Source organism: Rousettus aegyptiacus, unplaced genomic scaffold (genome assembly GCF_014176215.1).
Source record: "Rousettus aegyptiacus isolate mRouAeg1 unplaced genomic scaffold, mRouAeg1.p scaffold_m13_p_8, whole genome shotgun sequence".
Classification (NCBI taxonomy): Eukaryota; Metazoa; Chordata; class Mammalia; order Chiroptera; family Pteropodidae; genus Rousettus; species Rousettus aegyptiacus.
In genome coordinates, this window is record NW_023416311.1 from 74,942,310 (window position 1) to 74,968,372 (window position 26,063).

Sequence of the window (26,063 nt, forward strand, 5' to 3'; positions counted from 1 at the left end):
TTTTACAACATGGAATTACAGGTGATTTTCGGTAACATGGATAATTCATTATTACTTTACTTATAGTCCTCTGTGGTTACTCCTAATGTGGCTAAATGGAAATATATTAATTTTAATTTAATTTAATTTCAGAATGATATTCTGCCTCTCTCAAACTCAGTGCCCGAAGATGTGGGAAAAGCTGACCAATTAAAAGATGAAGGTGAATATTTTATAGAAAAATTACTTATTTAGTAAAGCTTTCTGAAACTGAAGAAAATGATTCTTGTGTATCAATAAGATTCTGGTTCACACTGCCATGTCTGGATTGTCACAATTTCATATGGCATTTGTGAAACAGAAATGAATGTGATAGAGAAGAAGCCTGAAAATGTAGAACGACTTGTGGGTAATATAGGCATGGCTTGCTTCAAGAGAAGCAGATCTGTCATCCATAAAACTTGCAAAACAAGTAACTTAAGGGTGATTATTTGTAACTATATTTGCCTTGTATACTCTAGGATCCCAATTTTTTTTTTTTATCCTTAATCAAAAGATGAAAATAACTTTCAGTATTATTTTAACTTTCATATATTTAGTGTTTTTGAGTTCTTTGAAATTTATTAATGCATATATATGGCATTTGACTTAAGTATTTATTATCTAGCACATTTGGTTACTACATCATTAAAATTTCTAACAGTGACTATTGAAGCATTCTTAATTTTAATACATAAGTTACTGTCGTGTGAAAACAAATGGCCATGATAAATTGTCTAGCATAGAGTATGTCGGGGCTGCATGTTACACTTATCTGTGTTAATGAAGTAAGTTAATAAAGTAAGTCTTCTAGCCAACTAGTACCTTCCTGGAAGGTTGCTTTCAAATATTTTTTGTATGTTTTGTTTTGCTTCTGAAGAGGTACAGTATGATCCCGTGAAACCAAGAAGGGGTCATCGTTGTTATTCCCTGATTATCACAGAGGTATAGGCATATCTGATAGGGTTGTTTTAATAATTAAGGGAGACAATTTTATAGTAGAGTACCATGTACTATAAAGTGCTGTACAATGCTATTTCTATAAATTTCTAAATATTAAATATTTTGTTAATTGAAGCTTTTTTCATCTATCTATATAAATGTATATATATATTATGTATATAGACATTATGTATCTATACATTTGAGGTGATTTACAGGAAAAGACATACAATAGGTTTTAATAATAATAATAATAATAATAATGATAATAATAATAAAAAAATGCCACCCCAAGACAAAAAGACCCAAGAGAAACAAGGAAATTCCAATAACCCAGATAATGTAAATCTTTTTGCATGGAAGAAGCAAATCTACTTAAGTACTTAGGCTAATATAGTTGACTAGGTGCTCAATCATAAAAGCTATGTAATCCTCTTAGTTGTCTTGAGAATTTTTATATTCATTTCTTTTGGTGGGTGTGGAGAAAAATTAAATTTTTTAACTTTTAAAAAAGAGCCTTATTGAGCTATAATTCTCATACCATGCAATTTACTCCTTTGAAGTATACAAATTCATTGGTTTCTAGTCTATTCATAATTGTGCAGCCATCACCATAATTATAGAACATTTTTATTACTCCCAAAAGAAACTGTATTCATTAGCAGTTCCTCTTTGTATTCATTTCTGATTTTCAATCTGCAGTAACTTTTTATGATTTTAGATGCTTTTATCTACCTGCACATAATTTAATCTTCCTATTCTGTTCCCTGCACCCTCCTTCTCTCATTAAGTAGCTAATGATCTGTTTAAAAATAAGACTAATAAGAGAGCTTCTGGTTTAGGGACAACTGGAAGGAATAATAGAGACTTTCAAGATGTAAATCCTTCCTCCTAATCCTAGTGTTTTAAAATTTTCAATTTTTAACATTGGTTCTTAGAAGTGAGCAGGAAACTTTCTTCTGCTTAATGGAATATGAAAGATAGCCTCAAGAAATCTCTTATTTTTCTGACCAGTTGTTAACCTCATGAAATTATTGCAGTGTATCTGTAGATGCTCTTCTGGAAAATCAGTACCCTGTAGACTAGCCATGGTGTCTGAAACTCTGTCTTTCTAGAAATTAATCTTTCATAATCTCCTTCTACAAAGAATCTATGTATAGAAGGGATAGCACATAAAAATATTACCTGTCAATAACATACTAGCATGAGTAGCTTTACCAGCTACCCACGCAGCAGAGTCCTGAGGACTTGGTTGCTCAGCAGATGTATATTTTGACAGGGAAGGAGTGTAAGACCAAGTCTAGACTGAGGTGGTGATTATGGAGGGTTTGTACTGGGACGGGGTGGGACCGCTCTAAAAGGAAGGAGATGAAAACAAAGAAGGTGAGAAGAAGTTAGATTTTGCCTTGAAATAATTACAGTTGTGCATTTACTCACTAACTGAAACCTGAATTTTATAAGATTTACAGACATTAATTTTTTTAATATTCTGCATTGGTAAAACACACCGAAGGCTAAGGAATATCAGCTCTATAGTACAATATAAAATTTATCTTCTCTGTGACTGAAAAATCATGTTGTTGACCTTTACATTACTATAGTTTCTGTGATTAAAATTTCTTTCAGACTTTATATTTTTCCTATATATTGTACTTACTATACTTACTGATTATTTTAGGAAATAACCATATGAAAGAAGAAAATTATGCTGCTGCAATAGATTGTTACACACAGGCAATAGAATTGGATCCAAATAATGCGGTTTATTATTGCAACAGGTAAACTGGCACTACTGTGGCATTATTTGTTTTAAAACATTTGTATTTATAGCTCTGAAGAACTGTAAAATTGATTTATTTAGAAAGTTTCAAAAGTTCAGAAAAGTATAGAGAACAAAAACAATAATCTCATAAATTTACCACTAGGGGTACCTACTGGTACAAACCTTTTGGCATATTTTATTTGCTGTAAGTGTAATTAATTTTAGATTCAGCTTTATTCACCAGGCATATCATAAACATATTTTAATCTTTTATTGAAATCCTTCATAAACATTATTTAAATTCATATAAATTGGTCTATTATTACTTCTTAATCTTTTTAATATTTCCAGCGTCTACCATTGTGGCTGGTGTACAGTGTTTTTTTACTAAATGGATAGATGTACCTTAAGTTACTTAACTGTTGACCTACTGCCAGACACCAAGGTTGTCCACTTTTTTCAATTTTATAAAGCTGCAATGAACATCTCTGTGTCTAAAATTATTTTCTAATTTTTTTTTTAGATTTAAGATTTGTCCTTGGAAATGCACTCAGGAGGTCTAAATATAAAAATTTAGAAAATTATTGATGCATAGTGCAAAATTATTCATTTCTTTGAAATACTTTGAAAATTAATTTCTTTTCTATGAGTGAGTGTATCTCTTTTTACCTGTTTTACACCCTTATCAGCACTAAGTACTTGAATTATTATTTATTATTGTTAATATTATTATTTTAATAGTAATTATTCTAATTTATACTTAATTACTGGTGAGGCTGGACAAAAATGTTGGCCATTTGTGTTTTTTGCCCCCTTAAATTATCTATTTATACCTGTGCTAGGCCTTACTTAGCCTGTTCGATCTTATACTATTTCTTTCTTTCCCTGCTCTGTCCTTTCTAACAGGGGTCTGACCCCTCCCTATAGGCTGCATTTTTCAGGCTCCTTTGTCACCTGAGTTTTGCCTGGGTTCATCCATGGGAGGTGCTGGCAGGAAGTTAGAGGGCAGAAAGAAGAGAGAAGTTGGGGTATTTCTTCCTCCCTTTTTATACCAGGGTATTTATCCGGCAGGGGTTGCTTCTTATCCTTGTCTCCAGCTCCCACCCAAGGTACATGCTATGGTCCCAGATTTTGCCAGGCGACGTTGGGTTCTAGACTTATCTGTTTTAGGGAATAATGACTTCCTGCTAATCTCTGAATTGTTGCACAACCCCATTTGGCACCTCAGCTCTTCTATCAGCTATGTAATAAATTCCCTGCACTAAATTATTGTTTGAAATATTAAAGTTCCCATACAACTGTCTGCCATGATGAAAATGTTCTGTATCTGAATTGTCCAGTACAGTAACCACTAGCCACAGTGGCTGTTAAACACTTGAAATATGGCTAGTGCAATTGATAAACTAAATTTTTAATGTTTAATTAATTTAAGATCAATTTAAATTCATTAATTTAAATTTAAATAGCTTCATGTGTCTCATGGCTACTATACTGGACAGCATATCTCTATATTAAAGATATAATCCTTTTGTCTTAATTACACAGTTTATTGTTTGCCTTTTAATGTTTTTCATATGTAAAAGTTCAAAATATTCATATAGAAAAATCTGTTTTTCTTTTTTTTTAAATTTTGCTCTGGTGTTTTTAGGCTTAAAGCTCTCCCCATTTATAGACTTGACATTCATAGACTTTTTCCTTTACATTTAAATTTTATCATTTCAAGCCTATTTTGGTGACTGATATGAATATTTTAACCAGTCTGAAGCTTTTTATAACAGAGCCTTATAAAAATGACCTATTATATAGCAAGTTGTTAGATTTGAAAGGGAACTTTAAGTTAATTTGGTATAATCTTTCATAGAGCTATTCTTATCGTGTTTAGGGTATTTATACTCTTCTGAGATAATCTCTTCTTCCTGTACCTTTCTTTTGTGGTTTTATATGTTGGAACAATCTTCGTTATATTCACACTGAATTTCCTGTAGCTTCTTTCTGTTAGCTTTATTTTTATTCTGAAGGGCAATTACAGAATGTGCATGTTTCTTCTTTTTTTATCACAGTATCCGACATTTTGAGGTTTTCTATTACATTTATTTGAGTTCCTATCTCCATGTTAAATGTTATGTCTCAGATAGTACAGCTTTAAGTCTTACACTTTTGCTTTTAACTTGTTCCAGTTCACCTGTATCTATTACTGTGTACTTCCTAGAAGCTAACAAAGCATATCTGGCATTGGTCTGAACAAAACTGTCTTGTAGGGTTCTTACTTAACCTACTCCCAGATAACATAATTATACATCGGCATTTTGTAGCATGATTTAGTAAATTTATATTGTGCTTTTGGCTTTTTAAAACCCGTCTTTGTTTTTCACGCATTCTTTGTATCCTATCATTCAATTATACATTCGTTTGACAGTTTCTTACCAAACACCAGCTATGTACCAGTGTTGTCACTGGAGGTAAACTTGGTTGTCTGAATTCAAATGCAGGATCTCCTGTCTTATTCTTGTAGAATTTTATCTTGCTACAGTCTCTCATTTATATGCCTCTTAATCTCTTTGGATAATTTGTGAAGGAATGTGTGCTTTTGCCATCCACAGCTTAAGTCAATTTTGAAGTCAACTGAAGGAGCAATCATAGGGAAGTAGTTAAGAGCTGGGGATCTTTGAATTCTAATTTCTGGCCCTGCCACTTACTACCTATGTGACCTTAAGCAGATTACATATCAATACCTCAGTTTTCTTATTGGTAAAATGTGGATAATAATATTTACATGATAGGATTGTTGTAGAGATCAAATAGTTAATACAAATAAAATGCTAGGAAAGTGTCTAGTAAAGAATGTTGTATACTGCAGTAGCTATTACTATTATTATTTGTGCAATCCGATAGATTTTTATTTTTTTTTGTCTTGATCAGAATATAAAGAGAATACAAATTTATTGGGTCCAAATATGTTGTCAATTGTCTAGATTGGTGGGGTAATCCTATTAAAATATAAAGGAAATAATGTTAGTTTGATAGGACTTGTTCTGAATTAATTTAGTGTCATTTCCCTTTTTTTTATTTGTAACATTTTAAATGAAAATTTTCAAAATTGAAGTTTACAGTGAATACTCATACATAGATTTTGCCACTAATATTTTAATACATTTGCTATATCCCATTTTTATTCATCTTTCTGTGCTTTTCTGTTCATTATTCATCATATTTTTGATGTGTTTCAAGGTAAATTGCAGCCATCAGTACACTTTCCCCCTGAATACTTTAGCATGCAAATCATTAGAGTTCAAAATTTTACATTTTTTTCTTTTGAGATAAAATTTACATGCAGTAAAACGCACAAATCTTAACTAATTTTACTGAGTTTTACAAATGCATACACCCATGTAACTCAAAACCCCTAGCAAGATATTGACCAGGAGGAGTCAATTGTCTATCTTTAGAGTAAGTTGTCTAAAACACTTATCAGAGGCAACCATTGTTTTTTTTTTTCCACCATAGATTGTTTGTTCTCATTTAGAATTTCATATAAAAGGAATCATACAATATGTACTCTTTTGTGTGACACGTTTTTGCTCAGCATAATGGTTTTGAGATTAAGCCATGTTGTTGCATGTATCATTGGTGGTTCTTTTTTTTTTTTTTTTTTTTTATTGCTCAGTAGTATTTTATTATTTGAATGTACCACAGTTTTCTTAACCATTTCCTATTCATGGTCACCTGGGCTGATTTTAGTTATTTTTATGTTTTGTTTTGTTTTGTTTTTTAATTTATAGTTATAATTTGCGTAAGAGTTGGATTCATATGGATTTAGTTGGCCATACTGGAACACTACATTTTCTTTCTTCACAAAAAAATTCCCTTTACTAATCCAGTCTAAAAATCTAGCACAGAAAAATAGAAAAATCCATATAATTTGGAGAGAATAAATTCCCCAAGCTGTGGTTTTATTCGAATGTCATTCAATATAATTAGATGAATATATTTAACATTTTAATTTAGCATATGAAATATTGAAATACATTTAATAGTGTCACAAAATGTTAAGACCAGATAAAATTTTACCCCAAAATTGGTTATTTGCAAAGCACAATTAATCATGCACTTTAACTGTGAGTATGGTAAATCTGAGCTTAAATAAAGTAGTTATTTTTAATGAGATTAAGGTTCGTTAATAAGGTTCATTCATAATAAGTGCATTAGTACTGTATTAGAAGAGATTCTTGGAAATATATACATTTGCTTTTCACTTAATTATTGTTAAGAAATCAATAATTGTATATCTCTTTTGCATTTAAATAGTATCTTTTTCCCTGGGTTCAGTAATAGAGCATGCATTTAATATTAAATAATTAGAAAACTGAATTTGTATATTTGATATACATTATTTCTTTTAGGCTCTAGCTATAAACATCAGTAGCCTGTAATCTTGTCAACTACCCCCTGCTATTTTTCTTAGCCAGTCAGCTGCCAAGAATTAGAAGCTCAGACTTGCAGATCTAAATCTTCCTTTTGATATTAATTTTTATAGTTTTATTGCTAATCAAAATATTGTTCACGTTAAACTCACTAGGATGAACCAAAGTTTATTTTTCACAGAAGTCACTCTTTTATTTATTAGGAAATGATCAGTTGTCACATTTCGTAAGCATGAGTCTTTCTCTTCTAGCATTTGTCTTCTATTTTGGATCCTAATGATGTTTTAGACTCAGCTTAGACACTAGGAAAACCTTAGTCTTTCCTTGAAAACCTGTTTCTTATTTTTGCTTTTATCTATACTCCTAGCACTTACCACAGTTTGTAACATTTATATAAGTTTACCATATATTCTGCCTTATCTTACAGTTAAAGGCATACTTATTTTATTTCTTCAGGTAAAGGACCGAAACTGGATCTTGTATCTATTTATATATAGAATCCATTACTATTACTATAGTACCTATGGCACTGTGCCTCACAGGAGTTCACCCAATTTTTGCAGGATCCAAGGAGGACTGTAGAAGAAATATAAGAAATTTCTAGTGATATTGAAGTAATCAAGCACTCACATTAACACTTTATACATAAAACAACAAATGATTGAGTATAGGTCTAAAACCTTTTCAAGTACTTCATAATATGAAATGACATTTCACATTAAATTAATTAGTTGTCTATGTCTTCTGTCCCTAAACAGTATAGTATTCTTATTTCTTTTGTACAATCTCATTGCTGAGTACATTACTTTACCCATAATAATCTCATGTTTCTGAAATGGTTGGATGGTTGAATGACTGAGGCAATGAATGGAATAGAAGATTTACGGGAAAGAGAACAAGTATAATGGAAAGAATCTGAGTTGGAGCTGGATTTGATGGACAAGTAGAACTTGGACAGACAGAGGAGAGGGGAGAGCATTTTAGGTTGGAGAGTATAGTTTACAAGGCAAAATTAGGAATCATTAGGGCATTGTACCAAGGAATGCTAAAACAGTGGGGGTTCTGAGAAAGACGGGAGCAGAGATCACATTATTTTGTATTTTTTCTTTCACTTCCATAAGCACCATGTAGTCATTAGATTCACTGGGATTTGAACTTGGTTTGTTGAACTTGGAGTCAAAGTTCAGTTTAGCTATGTGTCATTGGTCAGCCACTTAACCTTTTGAGCCTTAGTTTTCTCACTTGTAAAACAGAGATATACTAACCACCTCACAGGGTAGTTGTGAGGAGTAATAATATATATATATTTACATATATATGTAAATATGTATTACATATATACACATATATGTATATATATGCATATGTGCATGTGTGTGTGTGTGTGTGTGCGCGTGTGTGTGTATAAAGCCCCTAGCATAGTCTTAGGTTTTCAATATCTGTTTCTTTCAAAAACAATGTAATTCCTAGTTTCAGGAACAGGTTTCACTGTAATTTATTTATGCATAATATATATAGTATGGGAATTGTAAGGTACCTGTGATTTTTTTTTCTGCCTTATTTTCTATATTTAATATTTATGCTCGTGCTCCAACAAGCTGAAGAAAGCAAGAAGTTGTCTGAAAACATGGTGACTTTTAACTCTGTTGTTCTACTGGAATTTCATTAGTTATGCCCTGATAACCAGACAGCAGGGGCAGAGAGCAGACCACATTGTTATTCAGTTCAGACATTGGAATGTTTGGCTTCATCTCATAAGAGATTCAAATGTAGCCTGATTTCTCTTCCCTTTTGTGGCCTCAGAGGTTCAGTCCCTCTCTTTCTTTTATGAGCCACACAAATAAGTCTCTATTCTAGCTCAAAGTTTGTGATCTAAAGCTAAAACTATCAAGATTGAAACAGTCATCCTCTTCCCTTCTGCCCACTCTTTTCTCTGGGTCTGATCCTCCCTGCTTTATTCCTTGTTTTATTATCAGTATCTGAAGCCAGGGCATCTTCTTCTGTTTCCTTTTCCACATACCTTCAAAATAGCTCATTTGTTCCCTCCTCCTTTTACATCACTACTCCCTTAGTCCAGGTTCTTAACTTTTGCTAAACTAATGATGTCCCGTTTCTATTTTTACTACCACTCATCTTCTGCCAAAAGGATCTTTCTAAAGTATGAAATTAATCATCTTACTCTTGCTTTCTTCTCTAGTTCCAGATACCTACATGATTGAATTTAAGCACCTCAGTATGATGCATAAGCTCTTTTGTAATTTAGACTCTTTCTTTTCTTTTACTTTATTATCTTTACTTTTCTTCCTACCTCATTCCTCTTTACTCTCTATGCACATGTAATGTGAAATTCACTGACTTCTTAAAAATACCATGCTGGAACATCTCTTTATGCTTTTATGTACTCCTTCCTCTGCCTAGAATATTTCTACCTTATCTAATTGCTAGTCATCCTTCAAGATCCTGTTAGGCGTTGCTTCTCTTAGGAAGACTTTCTTCATTTCTTCTCTCTTCAACCGCTATTCCCCTCTACCCTTCCCAGCCATGTCCTATGGAGTTGTGCTGCCCAATATGGTAGCTCCTAGCCACATATGGCTGTTTAAGTGTAAATTAAAATTAATAAAATAAACAATTCAGTACCTCAGTTGCACTAGCTTATTTCAAGTACTCTTTAGTCACATGCGGCTAGGGGCTATCGTATTGGATAGCACAGATAAAGAACTTTTCTAGCACAGAAAGTTCTATTAGACAACTCTGCATAGGGTTAACCACACCTCTCTCTGTTATCTCTTCTTTTGATACTATTATTGTACTTATCATACTATTTATTTATTTACATATCTATTTCCCTATTAGACAATGAAAGATTAGAAGGCAGAGATATATTTTCTCATGTCTGTATATTTGGTTTTTAGTTCAGGTTTTAGCACATTATAGGTGTTCAACAGAGGTTTGAGTTGAATTGATTCAGTGAATTTTAGAGGGAGAATTGCCTCAATTTAAGACTTCTAGTGGTGAAGCAGTCACATGGGGGACATGTTATATATGTATATATTTAACGTATTTAAAACCTTCTTAAACTTACTGAAAGAGTAATACAATGAAGACCCATATACATGCACCCTAGAGTCAGTAGTAATTTACATTCTGCCATATTTTTTCCCCTTATTTCTTTTTCTCTGTTTTTCTATGGGTGTGTGTATGTATGTGTGTATGTGTGTGTGTGTATGTTTGTGTGTGGGCAATTATAATTTTCTTGCTGACCCAAATTATTGAGGTTATATCTCCTAAGAATAAGGACACACTCCACATAACTATCATACCATTCACATGTAAGATTAGCATTAATATGGGAAGTTCTCCAACTATCCCCCAAATACCTTCTATAGCTATATCTTCGATCCAGAATCCAATCAAGGTTCGTGAATTGCATGTTGCTATGTCATTTTAGTCTTTTTTCATCTAGAAAATATCTCTGCCTTTTTTGATTGATTGTTTTTCATGACATAGACTTTTTTGAAGAGTTCAGACCAATGATCTTTTAGAATGTGCTGTATTCTAGATCTGTGTGTTACTTCCACAGATTAAATTTAGGTTAAAGTTTGGTATAAAACCTTTGTACATGATTGTGTGTACCATAAATTGCATTTTATTAAGAGGCACATATTTTCAGGCTGTCCCATTAATGGTGTTTCTAAGTTTGATATCTTAGGGTAGTGATCACCATTTCTATTATTCCTTTTGTAATTAAAAATAATCTGTGGAGTGAGATCATGTGAATATCCTGTTTTCCAGCAATCTTATATTCAGTGTTTTATCATCTTTTCATGATCTTTCCCTGGATACATTGATGGTTACAAAATGATTTTTTAATTTTGCCATTTCCTTTACATATATATCCTCATCTATTTCTGGAAAGAAGAGCTTTCTTTCTTTTTCCGCTTTCCTCTTCCTTCCCTCTCACCCAACTTTTTTGAGTATAATTGTGGACTCATGAATTAAAAAAAAAATACATCATTAGTCAATGTGTTATAATAAATTACTATATAATTTTCATACTTAAATTATCCCATAATTGGCTAGTGGGAGCTCCTTTAAACTGGCTGTGTGTGCTTTAATATAACTTCGTTTGGTTTTGAACAGTCTTGCTTTCTAAGACAAAAAAACATCCCATATGTGCTTTATGCTTTCTTGCCTTAGATGTGGGCTTAGCTATTTCTACAAGGATCCCCTATTTTTTTTTTTTTAATGGAGATGGTATTTAGAAATCAAGATCTAGTTGCATGAGACGGTCATTGCTACTGAAGTGTTATTGCTTCTAGGTCTTTTCAGTGGACAGAGCTAGGAAATAGAGTGTTTTGAAGAGTCATCAATTTATACAGATACCTTCAATTCACATTCCACTGTCACAGAGATCTCCCTTACTTTCCCCATTTTACATTTGTATCTCTTCTCTCCCAGGGCAAAAACCTTGCTTTCCAATCCCACCAGTATATTCACTCATTAGCTCTAACCTTCAATATCCCTCAGTTGGTATTACAACATCAATATTACAACACTACTAAGTCTGCTATGCAAACTTGAGAATTCAGTCCTTGGAATTCATCTCATTGAAGATACATACTCAGAATACTGTGCTTGAAAATAACTTGAATTCTTTCTTTGTGATAGACAGGATCATTTGTTTCTGTGTTATTCAGTTTGAAAGTTTGTTTTTTCATCCTTTTTGAAATCTCATTCTCATTTCTATGCTATCTACCCCATTCCCGCCAATCTTACATAGGATGAGACTTTTAATATAGGTTTGACTTCTGAGCCGTGTAAATATTTTCCTGAAAATTAAATTAAAAAGGATGATCTATAAATAATGACTCTCTATCCCTAATAATGCTCTTTGACTTATATCTGATATTAATGTTTCTACTCCAGCTTACTTTTGCTTAGTTTTTAGTTCGCCAGATTATTTTTTTCCCTAGCCCTTTAAACTCCAGCCTGTGTGTGATTATATTTTAAGTGATATCTTATGCATACAACTTGAGAATCTGACTTTTATCTAGGCAACTTTGTGATTATTTGTGTACTTGAGTTGTTTTCTGCTGTTACTTTTTTGACTTCTTTTCCTTCCTGTTCTCTCTCTCTCTCTCTGCCTTCATTGTATTGATTGAGTTATTTTTGTTTCATTTTTTTCTTTCTAATTATTTCAAAGTGATACATTCTATATCTCTTCTTTTAATGGTCATCTTTGTCATCCTGTTAGTTTGTATTGAGTATTCAGTCAAATAAACCCATACCTCCTTTTCACATGAACTACCAGAACAGGTTTGTTGAATCCTGTACTTTCACATTAATTTTTTTTTTTAACTGAAGCAAAGGAGACTCTGTTTAATTTGGAAGTAGTGATCTTAGTCATGCTGAGAAGAAAGGTTGACAGAAAACTGGACTCATCACCACCTTTCTTTATAGCCTGCCAGCTCTCTGCAACTCCTGCCCCCAGGAATCTTAGCACAATTGAGGCCAGAAATATGATTTTGATTACTGCTCCAATTATTATGCCAAGAATAGCATTAGCTAGCCCTTAAAAGATATATTAGATGGATGAATAAAGTAGAAATATTTAGTCTGTAGAAGAAAGAATAGAGTGGTAGGGAGATGCAGGGCAGGAGACACTTTGGGACTCATCAGTTTGAAGGAATTACTTGTTGAACAGAAATTCTACTTATCTACTATGGCCTTGAGGGTTGAAGTTAGCATTGCTATAGGGAAACAGAGTTATCTACTCTCAGGATTGTGTGGAAGGTTAGTAAGTGGCTTCATTATACTGTCAGGTCCCAGTTATTCCAGGAAAGTTTTGTTAGAGGTCACCTGGAAGGGATTAAATAGTCTTTAATTGCTCTGGGAATCTATGCTAAGTATGTCAAGTACATTGGCATCTTTAATTTACAGCCAGATTTAGGCACATAGTTAAATAGTATTTTTCAACTTAGACTTGCTAGATGATCTTAACCCTACTAGTAAAGTGATCATATAGCAGCACAACACTCTGCGTAGCCATTCACAGCAATCATTCACTCTGTATGCCTCCCTAGTAATCCCTAGTGTTTTCAGTTTTCAGTTTGGCCAAATTAAAAAGGCAATAAATATGTAGATCAGTTGCATGACTCATTTATTTGTCTTTTTTATAGCAAAGCAAACAGTGAAAGGCAACCTGCATATTTTCTCTGAATTTCGTTTCTGAGTTTTCTTTTCATTTAATTATAGAATTATCTTAGCTTGATTTAGATGTTTACTGGAACTGATATACAAATTGGGACAAGGAAAATAAAGTTGTATTAGAATCTAAAAATCTAAATTAGTACCTCGAAGGCTGCTTATAATAAAAACCTCTTCTTTTTTTCTTAGGGCTGCTGCTCAGAGTAAATTAGGTCACTACACAGATGCAATAAAGGATTGTGAAAAAGCAATAGCAATTGATTCAAAGTACAGCAAAGCCTACGGGAGAATGGGGTAAGTTCAAAGTAGTACCAAGTTGTACCAGATACGGTATTCTTAATGGCTTGCCTTAGAATTTCCTGCTTAATATTACATTCTCTCAACTAACAAGAAGATAAATATAATGTTGAGGAAGGAAATGACTGCAACTTCTGTGACTTGGGAGAGAGATGATAAGTTGTATGATGAATGATTGGTTGTTGGAGAAAATCATATAGCCATAATGAGTAGACTCACTTCATGTTTAAGGCCACAAATCTCATGAGGTGATTGCTTCACATCTACTCTTCTCTCTTCAAATTTCACTACACCCTCCATAGTGACGCTCAACTGATGATATTGCCTTCTACTTAATTGAGAAAATAGATGCATTTAGGAGAAAAGTACCTCATCTTCATACTTCCAAATCCACCAATCTGCCTTCACTTGTATCTGCATAGACTGCTTTTTCTCCTGTTAAAATGGAGTGTTTCTCATCTAAGACTACTGCCTTCATTTATGCTTTAGATCCCATCCCTTTGTATCTTCTCCAGGACTTTACACTTGTAATCATCTCCTTTGTCTTCTACAACATGTTTTCCCGTCTCTAATAGTATTAATGACTGCATGTGAAAATGTCTTGCAGAACCAACCCCTGGATCATTCTTTCAGCTAGCTACATCATTTCTCAGTTTCTCTTTTTCTACAAAGTCCTTGATAGTTGTCCATACTTGTCTCATCTTCATCATCCCTCTTCTCTTGTCAGCACACTCTAATATGGCATTTGTCTATATCACTCACCCGAGAGCTCCGCTCAAGGTCACCAGCTGTCTATATTTGCCAAGGCCAAACTTAAGTTCTGTATCTTCACCTTACCTGCCTTTAGTATTTGGCATGTTTAGCTTATTTTTGAAATAACTTCATTTCTTGGGCTTCTGTGACACCATGCTTCCAGATTTTCCTTTTACTTCACTGGCTGTTCTTTCCTAGTCTCCTCTATTGGTTTTTCCTTATCTCCTATTTCTAAATCATGGTGTACTTCAGGGCTATATCCTCTCCTCTGCTGCCCATTTCTCTCTATTCTCTCTTCTGATTTCATCTTGTCCCATGCTTGTAAATTCCATCTATAGCCGAAAATAAAAGGTATTCAAATTGGAAAGGAAGAAGTAAAACTGTTCTTATTTGCAGATGACATGATACTATCTATATAGAGAGAACCCTATTCTTTTAGAACTGATCAATGAATTCAGTAAAGTAGCAGGATAGAAAGTTAATATTCAGAAATCAGTTGTATTTTTATACACCAATGATGAATTTTCATAAAGAGAAATTAAGAAAATAACCCCATTTATAATTGCATCAAAAACAATAAAATACCTAGAAATCAAATTAACCAAGGAGATGAAAGACCTGTTCTTAGAAAATAATAAGTCATTGAAAAAAGAAATTGAAGAAGATACAAATAAGTGGAAGCATATACCGTGCTCATGGGTAGGAAGAATCAACATCTTTAAAATAGCCATTCTACTCAAAGCAGTCTATAGATTCAATGCAATTCCTATCAAAATACCAATGGTATTATTCAGAGAACTAGAACAAATAATCCAAAAATTTTTATATAATCATAAGAGATCCTAAATAGCCACATAATATTGAGAAAGAAGAATAAAGTTGGAGGTATCAAACTACCTGATATCAAAGTATACTACAAGTCTACACTAATTAAAACAGCATGATACTAGCATGAAAACAGATACATTGATCAATGGAACAGAATAAAGAGCCCAGAAATAAACCATATCTACATGCTCATTTAATATATGACAAAGGAGGCAAGAATAAACAATGGGTAAAGACAGTCTCTTCAATAAATGCTTTTGGGAAAACTGGACAGGTAAATGCAAAAAAATGAACATGGACCACCTTCTTATACCATATACAAGAAAGACTCAAAATGGATTAAAGACTTAAATATAAAATCTGAAACTGTAAAATTTCTAGAAGAAGACATGGGCATTAAATTCTTCAATATTGCTACTAGTAACTTCTTTTTGGATATATCTCCTTGGGCAAGGGAAAAATGAGAAAAAATAAATGGGACTACATCAAACTAAAAAGATTTTGCACAGCAAAGGAAACCATCAACGAAATGAAAAGACAACCTACTGAATGGGAAAAGAAAGATATTCTCATGATATATCTGATAAGGAGTTAATATCTAAAATATATAAATAACTCATACCACTCAACAACAAAAAACCACACAATCCAATTAAAAAATGGGCAGAAGACCTTAATAGATATTTCTCCCAAGAAGAAATACAGATGGCCAATAGACATATAAAAAGATGCTCAAGATCACTAATCATCAGAGAAATACAAATTAAAAGCACAATGAGATATCACCTCACACCTGTCAGAATGGCTATCATTAATAAATCAAAAAACAAGTGTTAGCAAGGAAGTGGAGAAAAAGGAACACTGTTGGTGGGATTGCAAATTGGTACAGTCACTATGGAAAACAGTCTGAGCTTCCTCAAAAAATTAAAAATGGATCTACCTTTTGACCCAGCAATTGCACTTCTAGGTATTTCCCAAAGAAAACCAAAATACTAATTTTTAAAGGTCTATGCACCCCTCGGTTCATGGCAGCACTATTCACAATAGCCAAGACATGGAAACAACTTAAATGCCCATCAACAGATGATTGGATAAAGAAGTTATGGTTTATATATACAATGAAATATTACTCAGCCATAAAAAATGAAATCCTACCATTCTCAATGATATGGATGGATATAGAGGTTATTTTGCTGAGCGAAATAAATCAGAAAGAGAAAGATAAATATCATATGATTTCACTTATATGCAGAATCTAAGGAACAAAAAGAACAAAGTAATGAAAAACACACTAACTAATATAGAGGACAATCTGGTGATAGCCAGAGGGGTGGGGGATTGAGGGTCTGAAAGAAAGGGTGAAGGGTTAAAGAAGTACAAATTAGTAGTTGAGAGATGGTCACAGGGATGGGATGTGTGGGCATTGGGAATGTAGTCAGCAGTAATGTAATGGCTCTGTGTAGAGTCAGAGGGGTGATAGAGCAATCGGGGGGATTATTTCACAAAGTATATGTCTAACCAATGTACTGTATACTTGAAACTAATAAAATAAAATGCTTAAAAAATAAATTCCATTTATAGTCGATATTCTTTATTCATGGATTCTGTATTTATGAATTCACCTACTTGCTAAATTTTTTTTGTAACACCCAAATCAATATTCGCTGTGCTTTTGTGTTCATTCACAGTATAGTGAAAAATTTGAGTCACCCGATGTGCAAGACTTCAGCTGAAGTCTGATAAGGTGATGACCTGCCTTTTTGTTTCAGCTCTCATGTGGAAACAAGTGTCATTTTTGCAGTTTATTTAGTGCTATCTATCTATCTATCTATCTATCTATCTATCTATCTATCTATCTTTCTATATCTATATCTATATATCCATATCTATATCTATATCTATGTCTATGTCTATATCTATATCTATATCTATATATCTATATCTATATCTATATCTATATCTATATCTATATCTATATCTATATCTATATCTATATCTATATCTATATCTATATCTATGTATGCATTTTTGTGCCTTTTCCCCTGTTTAAAATGGACCCAAAAGTAGGCTGAAGTATTTCCAGTGTTCTTAAGTGCAAGAAGGCTGTAATGTGCCTTATGAAAAAATACACATTAGATGTTTGTTCAGCCATGATTAAGTGCTGTTGGCTGTGTGTTCAATGCTAATGAATCAATACTATGTATTCAATAAGGTTTCTTTAAGCAGAATCACATAAAACAAGGTTATCTATTGATTGGTTGACAAATGTGATCAGAGCCTCATGGGAACCTAACCTTATATTTCCCTTGGGAGCAATTGTTTAGCATTTGCTTAATTAGTGTTTGCAGTGGCTTTATAGAACATAACTACTCTGAATAATGAGAATCAATTGTATGTTGATAGATCTCTTAAGTTACTATATGTCTTAAGTTATATGTCTGAATGCCATACTCATATTCAACTTTTTATCTCCATTTATATATTTAATAGGTATTTTAAACTTAACATGTCCCAAACAGTACTTTCAGTCCCTTCTTAAATCTTTCCCATCTCAGTAAATGTTACTATCATTCACCTGCAAGTGCTCAGGTTAAAACATCTTTCATTCAGTTAAAGAAGTACAGTTAGTAGTTGATAGTCACGGGGATGGGGAGCAGGGCACAGGGAATGCAGTTAGCATTAATATGATGGCTAGATGGAGGGCCAGGGGAGGGAGGGAGTAACTGGGGGGATCATTTTATGAACTATATAGATGTCTAACCAATGTACTGTAAACTTGAAACTAATTTGAATAAATTTTAAAAAATGAAAAAAAAATCATTCTTATTGTACCTGACACATCTATAATTGATCAGCAAGTCCTGTCAATTCTAGTTTCTACTTATATCTTGAATTCAAGCACTGATTGCTATCTGGTTTATAACCTTAGTCCAAATTAGTAACTCTTACCTAGGCTATACTGTAATAACTTCCTAACTGGTCTCCCTGCCTCCATTTTCTCCACCCCTGCTGCCCCCCACCCCTATCTCCATCCTCTGCAGAGAAGCTAAAGAGAGCTTTTGTAAATGATAAATTGGATCTTGTCACCCCATTGCAACCAGAATAAATTCCAGACTCCAAACCATGGTCCTATATAATCTGGCATCTGATTACTCCCTGTTGTAATCTCTTTCCATACTTTATTTTCTGTGCTCCCTCCTCATTATCCTTTATCCTGTTCCTTAAGCATGCCAACTTGGCATCATTCTCAGGGGCTTTGTGTTTACTGCTGTTTCTATTTAGAATGCTCTTGCCCTGATTTTCATATGACTGTTTCTTCTCATCTTTCAGGTCTTTTCAATGTGTTTGCCTTTGAGCAGCTCCCCTATTCATTCTCTTTAACATTACTCTTTTATTTGCATATTTACTGCTTGTTTTTGCTGGGTAGAATGACATTCTCTTAAATTCAAGAACTTTACCTTTTTCCTTGAGGAATCTAAAATAGTGCCTGGTGCACAATAAGGCTTGAATAAATATTTAATTGAGGACTCTGATTGAAATATCTTTCATGGTTGACTAGTAGAAAACTAATTTGGGTCTGGAAATTTTTCTGTGGTTAAGCACTATATTTTATTGAGAAGAGAAGTCTGTGAGCTAAGTCAACCAAGACAGAATTGGAGTAATTTGTTAAAAACAAACCTAGAGCAAATAAAAAAAAACCTCAATACTATCTCTCCATATATACCATTATTGTTTAGTTCGTAAGTAACTTTCCAATAAATAAATTCTAACTATGTAGAGGAAAACATAAAAAATTTAATAACTCACTCTAGACTGAGATAATGTGTTATTTGAGTTGTAAAGGATGCTATTTGTACCTATTTAATAATTAACATGTCTTATTCATGTGATACCCCTGTCAGCTGATACCCCACAACTTCTTTTATTTTTATGGTACATTAATATTGTGACTTACGTCTCTGCTAGGGAGTAGGAAGAAAGTGTGACGTTGAAAACACAAATCTAGTTCAGAGTCTTTAATATGATTTTAGCATCATAGTGGTTTATGACCACGAGATTGTTGGTCAGCTCATATCTTTGTGGAGCTTAGTTATTCATAAAGCAAATTACTTCACATATTTGGCTTAAAAATGGAAGGGTAGGTAAAGTTTATTTCTAAGAATTAAGTATATGGTTAATAAGACAGTCAAGGTTGTCAGCAAGCAGGATAGAAAGAGTTCAGAGTTAATAGAATCTTGGAATTAGAAGGAATTTTAGTGCTATTTCTGTGAATCACAGTATAATGAATAAATTAGGTGTAATATGGACTTGAATTGAATACCAACACAGATGTTTGACTACATTTATGATGACTTGATGTTCTTTAATCATGTATCTTATACTCTTATACTTTATTCTTTCCAGGCTGGCCCTCACTGCCATGAATAAATTTGAAGAAGCAGTTACAAGTTATCAAAAGGCATTAGATCTTGACCCTGAAAATGATTCCTATAAGTCAAATCTGAAAATAGCAGAACAGAAGTTAAGAGAGGTATCCAGTCCTGTAAGTTATTAATGCCAAATGAGTGAAATATTTTGTTATTCACAATTTATTGTAATAAAATTGTAGTGGTTAGAATAATTATCAGATATAATTGTTTTACAGACAGGAACTGGATTGAGCTTCGACATGGCTAGCTTAATAAATAATCCGGCCTTCATTAGTATGGTGAGTACATTTACTTTTCTGCTCTGTTTTCCATAAAGCTATATAATTCCAAAACTTTTTAGAAATAAATAAGGGAGTTTTTGTGGTAGTGGTAACAGAGTGGTGACGTAATGTCGTAGCTAAGGTTTTAACTTGCCCATGTTCCTGTTTGTGAGAAAGCCATAGATGGACTTCAGGAAGACCATGGATTCCGTGAAATTACATATAAAAATTTGTGTACCTGTCAATATGTGTATTTTTCTAGGGAGAGAACCATATTTTTGTCAGATTGGCGTAGGGATCTACAAATTTACAAGAGGTTAGAAATCACTCTCTTACTTTGAAAATGGCCCTAGGAAAATGTCTAATAATTGAGATCTGAGGATTTGGGCTATTGTGGTTCCCTAAACTCTCCTCTCAGCACTGTCTGCTTCCTTTCTATCTTGAGTTTATTTGAACTTTTAGTGTAATTCTTATACATATGTACTTCATCCATCAAAACAACAAATTCACTTATAGGTCTTTTTGAAAACACACTTGCTCTCTTCCAGTATGTGGAAACTCTGATCTAATAGGTCGAGGATGTTTCCTGGGCATATAAAGTTCCTTGGGTGACTTTATACCTCTGGCTGAGTGCGATCCTGCTTCTTATTCATCTTTGCTTCCTTAAAAAATGGCATCCACTAAATCTTCAGTTGAATTGAAATGTATAGATGGCTCATTCCTAGTGAGACAAAGAAGTCTTTGAACAATCGGCAGAATTGTAGCAGTTGGTAGTTTAAAAATGTTAGTCGAAGTCTTTGTAGTAGTAGTTAATTTTTGAATCACTAACCCTAAATGACATGTTGAAAAAGCTACCACTTGTTTTTATTACCAGAGAATCAATCATTTGACTAACTTGCAAGTAATTCAGTAACTCTCCTTGAGTCTTAGGATTGAGGTCAAATTTAAGTTGGTCTTTCTACCTAAACACCAACAAATATATATCTCTCTGTAGGTTTTATGACATTTTTAAACATTACTGCTCATTTCCAGGCCTCAGGTTGTACTTTTATTGTAGCAGGATGTAAAAAATAGGTTTATACTAGTTTCTGATTAGGCTTAGCCTTCAAGATGCAAAGTAAAGTGTGAGACTACCACGTATGAGCTGTAAAAGGCGGGGGTTAAAAAATATTGTGTGACTCAAAAAAAAAATAGGGTCAGGTTGACAGAGATTAAATGAGGATTTTTGCAGACAGCTGTTGGAGTTACTACTGTCTACAAAGATTTAAACTAAATTTAAATTTTACATGATATTGTCGACTACCAATCTGAGGCAAAAAAATTGTTTATGCTTTCAAAATGGAAAGTTTCAAAAGTGTATGTGCATATAAATACAATTTCCCTTCCGCTTAATTATGGGAAGGATTGAAACTAAGCCTCATAGGGCAGGATCACATCTCTTACAGTACTCTTTTGAAGTGGACTCTCTCAAGTATAGGGGATTCTTTAATCATACTCAAAGTTTCTCTTTCTCCTTTTGGCTTTATCTGGTCGGTGGTAATCAGTATACTGCTTTCAATATCTTTAGTTTATAGTGTTACTTGTAATCTCTCTGTCCTTGAAATGTATTTTTTTTTTTTATGCCTGCAGCAACTGGTCTTCCTAGGCGGTCTCCCATCCAAGTACTAAACAGGCCCAACCCTGCTTAGCTTCCGAGATCAGACAGGATCGGACATGTTCAGGGTGGCATGGCCATAGACACAATGTATTTTAAATGCTATTTTTTCTAATATCATTTTTTATATTCCCATTGACTTTGTATAGCACATTTAAACTCTTCAAATGTTAGTACACACATGGTTTAGCTTTCATTCCTGTTTTTTTAAAAAAAATCTTTATTCAAGTTCCCTAAATATTAACTACCTTTAATGAGAGATGCCATTTTTCAATTCTAGGCAGCAAGTTTAATGCAGAATCCTCAAGTTCAACAGCTGTAAGTATATAGAAGGAGAGTATTACATTTTCCCCCTTCCACTTGCCAAGCTCCTAATTTAAGCACATCTTCTCCAAAATGATAAAACTGCCCTGAATGCCAGTCAATTGAAACTTAAAACCATACACATTTGGCTTGACCTTCTACACAACATAGGTGTATTTAACTGACTTGTCCTTGGCTAGGATCCTACTTGTTAAGAATATTTGCCAATCCAGAGATATATCTCTTGCCTATTCTAGAATGTCAGGAATGATGACAAATGCCATTGGGGGACCTGCTGCTGGAGTTGGGGGCCTAACTGACCTGTCTAGCCTCATCCAAGCGTAAGTGTTACTTAAAATAGAAATAGTATAAAAGTATTTTGTGTTTTACCCTGTCTCTAAGGTGAGGAGACCAGGCTGTTTTTTATTAACTTTTATTTTTTACTGTTAGTATCAGTGGCCTCCCTAGTTATTAAGTGTAAAAGAAGTTTATAAGTTATGATTTTCAGACTGAAGGGAAAGAATATAGAAGGTTTAGATCCAAGAAAAAGTTCTTCAACAGATTTGAATAGCTACTCAAGGATTGAGACGAAGGTCAAATAGCTACTTAAAGTATGCATTAAGTACACGTATATTTAAAAATTAAAAGTTAAATAGATTAATATTTGATTTAGGAAACTATTTTATTCAAACTTTTTCAGTGCATGCCATCACTAAAGGAATTCCTTGTGTCTTTCTCATTACCTTCACTTTCATCCAAGTTGCTTCAGATACACTGCTTTCGGAATTTTTTTTTTTTTTTTTTTTTAACACATGTGAGCATTTAATGAACTTCCCTCCATGGGACTTCAAGCTACCAGGACAAAGCCCACCTCCCCCTCCCCACCTTCCATACACACACACCCTTAATCTTCTCCTCAGCTCTTCTACTGAAGAATTTGACCTTCTCTATGACAGGCTGCTTTGGGAGCTTTCCCTTCACCAAAAACTTTGTAGTTGCCAGATTGCACCTCATCAATGATAGGAGTAGCTTTGGTCTTATTTTTGGCAGCATTTACCCCTGTTTGCTCACTGACCAAGGTCCACAGTTTATCAAGGTTGACAGTTTGGGCAGAAGCTCTGGTTCTGCCATAAGTGGTAAATGCCTCACACCAGCTTTCCCAAAGGAACCTGGGTGATATTTGTCGAAGTTGATCCTGTGGTGATGTGTGCCACCAGCATTACCATGGCCTCCCAGGGTCTTCCGGGGCTTGCTGATGTGGCCCTGGCGTGGCTCACATGGCCCCGAAGTTTCTGAGTCTTCCTCAGTTTGGATGGCCTATCTGCGGTCAAGATGAAAGAGAGCTTGATTGCTTTTTGAGTGTCTGTAATGCTGTCACTGAAAATTTTATATGAAGCTATGGTCACGACCATGTTACCTCATTTGCAACACTGCATTTTTAGAGTGATAAATTTAAGTGGCATGATTATAGCGATGTCTAACACTTGCAATTGAGAAGCACACATAAGGAATTTGTATTAAATATCTTTGCCTTTTTAAAAATCAGTTTTGTTCAGTGACTTATGTACACATCCCAAAATGAGTGTGACACGTGTCATCTGAGAGACTATTAAGTCCTGACTATAAGAGCAAATACCTTGCATTATGTTTGAGCACACACATAAAAAACATATATTTTTTAGCCCTTCGTTTATTCATAGTTAAGCACTAGAGGGAGTGGATTTCACCCAATTCAGGAACTCACTCTTCAGCTTGGGTGTTTCATTTCTTATAAAGAGCAATGCCCTATAACAATGCTATATAGGGGCACTTGTAAACTTACAGATATTAAAGTTGTGATGCTAAAACTTGTTTTTACAGACGTTCCACTTAGGTAGTACCCACATACATTGCAGTTCTTTTTGCATGAGTATTGTGTGGCTGGGAATTCCCTAATTCATGCCACTTTGCCTCTTTAATTTCAGGGGACAGCAGTTTGCTCAGCAGATACAGCAACAGAATCCTGAACTTATAGAACAACTGAGAAATCACATCCGGAGCAGATCATTCAGCAGCAGCACTGAAGACCATTCCTGACTTGACCGAGGACCCTAGTCCAGAATGCAAATGGTTATGGCTCTGAAGCGTTTGCTGTAGATAGTGGCCAAAAAAACAAAAACAAAAAGCCTACACAATAAATCTGTCTAAACAATAAGTTTATCACAGACTTTAACGTAATATAACGCCTTTGTAAATGAATGATCAGTAGCCTTGTTAAATGCCAGTATACATTGGACAGGGTACCATTTACAAATCATCATCATGTTTGTACATTAGACTTAATAGCAGAGTATATTGAACAGTAAGGCTGTTTATTGGTGAGTTCTCTAGCTCCAAATTCCTGGAAGAAAACTTTTGAAAGGGGAAGATGACTAGGAGGAAAGGTTTCTCATGCTGGGTTAGAAGAAATGTACTTGCCAGAAAGGCTGGAGAGAAATTTGTTACCTAGTTTTAGCTTCAATAATGCTATCAGTAATGAATATATATCATAGGGGCCAGTACTATCAGTAATGCTGCTTGTTCTGATGTGTGACAGGGAATCCTAGGAGCTGGTGGAAAGCAGCATTTGGTGGAGGGTTTTTTTGAAAAGAATAAATAGATGCTGTGACTGTATAAATTTGAAGGTAGGTAGGATGCTCAGGTTTTCTGCATAGTTTTAACTAATCTTGCCTGCAGTTTTTTATTGATAACATTAGCATGGCCAATTATGCTAAATACAGAATAAAATACATTTAGAAATCCTTAATGGTACCGGTTAGGTCAGTTGTGTAACTATTTGGTTTAACTAGCACAATTTTTCCAATGGTGACCTTACCATGGAAACTCTCAAATATATATATATATATATTTAAGTAAGCCAATGACTTGGCCCTTGACTTAAGGATTTTCTAAGTGGTGTTTAATTATGTACCCATAAACAATTTTTTTTTTTAAACTCAGTAATTATTTTGTGGATTACAAAAAGCATCTATCACTAACAATGCTTGTTCATGTAATCCTCTGCTATAATTTGGTTTGGCATGTTGCTTTTATGCTTAACCTTAATTTGATGCAACCTAAACATAATGGGGGCTTAAAATATTATATATTGAGATTAGAATACATGTTAGTTGGTGAAGAGAAGTGGCATTGTTAGGTATTAATGGCACGGCTCTAGAGTGATGGATGAGACCGTTCTAATTCCAACTGGAATTACTTTTGTTTGTGAATATAATTTGTTCAGTTGGGCAGACACACAAGATTTCACAAGTGTGAGAGAAAACTGAAAAATAAAGTAATATTAAATTAGTAATACTGATGATCAGGGCCTTACTATAACTATTCTCAAAAGACTACTTGTTATCTTGATGGTTAAAAAACAACTTTTCCTTTCTTTCCCTTTGTGAGATTAGACCAATGGTTCTATAATTTCACTGTAATAATCACCTGGAGAATTTGTTAAAAATGCAGATTCAGGACCATACTTTCAATTTTTATTTTGTAGGTCCTATGATAAGGAATTGCCATTTAAAGAGTACACCATGTGGTTCTCATACAGATTCAAGGCCTCTAATTTAGAGCAGCACTAGGTTAGAGATTTCTCCTCAGTAAGACCAGAAAATACCTAACTTGCCTGGGCTTAGGCTACAACAAAGACCTATATGAACGTATAGTTCTGGCCAGAGAAGAGCAGGACTTAAATTTTAGGCCCTCTGAATTAAATCTCTTGTATTTCATCTAAACCAACTTAATTTTTCATAAATTAAATTCAGCTCCTAGTGTTCAAGTTTTATATACAATGAAGTACTAATTACATGAAAGTGATGATTATTACGAAAAAATGAAGTTAATCTTTAATTAAAAAATAGTCACTCTTATCCAATGTTGAATAAGAAAGTTTCTAGCATAACTATCTTGAATGCATTAAAAATGCTTTCAGATTGATAAAACTGGTAAGCCTCTAACTCACTGACTAGGAAAATAGAGAAAATATAAATCAACCGTATCAGAAGAGAAAGAGGAGATATCATTGCAAACACTGTAGATATTAAAAGGATCTTTAGAAAATACTACAACCGACTCTAGGTCCATATATTTAACAACTTGATGAAACAAAACTCATTGAGGAAATAGGTATTTCTTATAAGATACAAACTACCAGAGCTCACT

General features: G+C 33.8%; 1 protein-coding gene and 1 pseudogene across 2 annotated transcripts in view; one reads left to right on the plus strand and one right to left on the minus strand.

Moving 5' to 3' along the window:
• Nucleotides 1-25,206, plus strand: part of SGTB (small glutamine rich tetratricopeptide repeat containing beta) — a 38,480-nt gene extending 13,274 nt beyond the window's left edge. The window contains exons 4-11 of one of the 2 annotated variants that reach the window (XM_036225723.1): nt 133-202; nt 2,639-2,738; nt 13,540-13,644; nt 19,633-19,771; nt 19,874-19,936; nt 21,853-21,890; nt 22,133-22,216; nt 23,840-24,020. In XM_036225723.1, coding sequence (XP_036081616.1) covers nt 133-202; nt 2,639-2,738; nt 13,540-13,644; nt 19,633-19,771; nt 19,874-19,936; nt 21,853-21,890; nt 22,133-22,216; nt 23,840-23,951 — 711 coding nt within the window. In that variant the 3' untranslated portion in view covers nt 23,952-24,020. Of the gene's footprint in view, nt 1-132; nt 203-2,638; nt 2,739-13,539; nt 13,645-19,632; nt 19,772-19,873; nt 19,937-21,852; nt 21,891-22,132; nt 22,217-23,839 lie in introns of both variants that reach the window. The other variant, XM_036225722.1, reaches the window with a different exon arrangement.
• Nucleotides 21,539-21,657, minus strand: LOC118607223 (annotated as a pseudogene).
• Nucleotides 25,207-26,063: the final 857 nt, after the last annotated feature.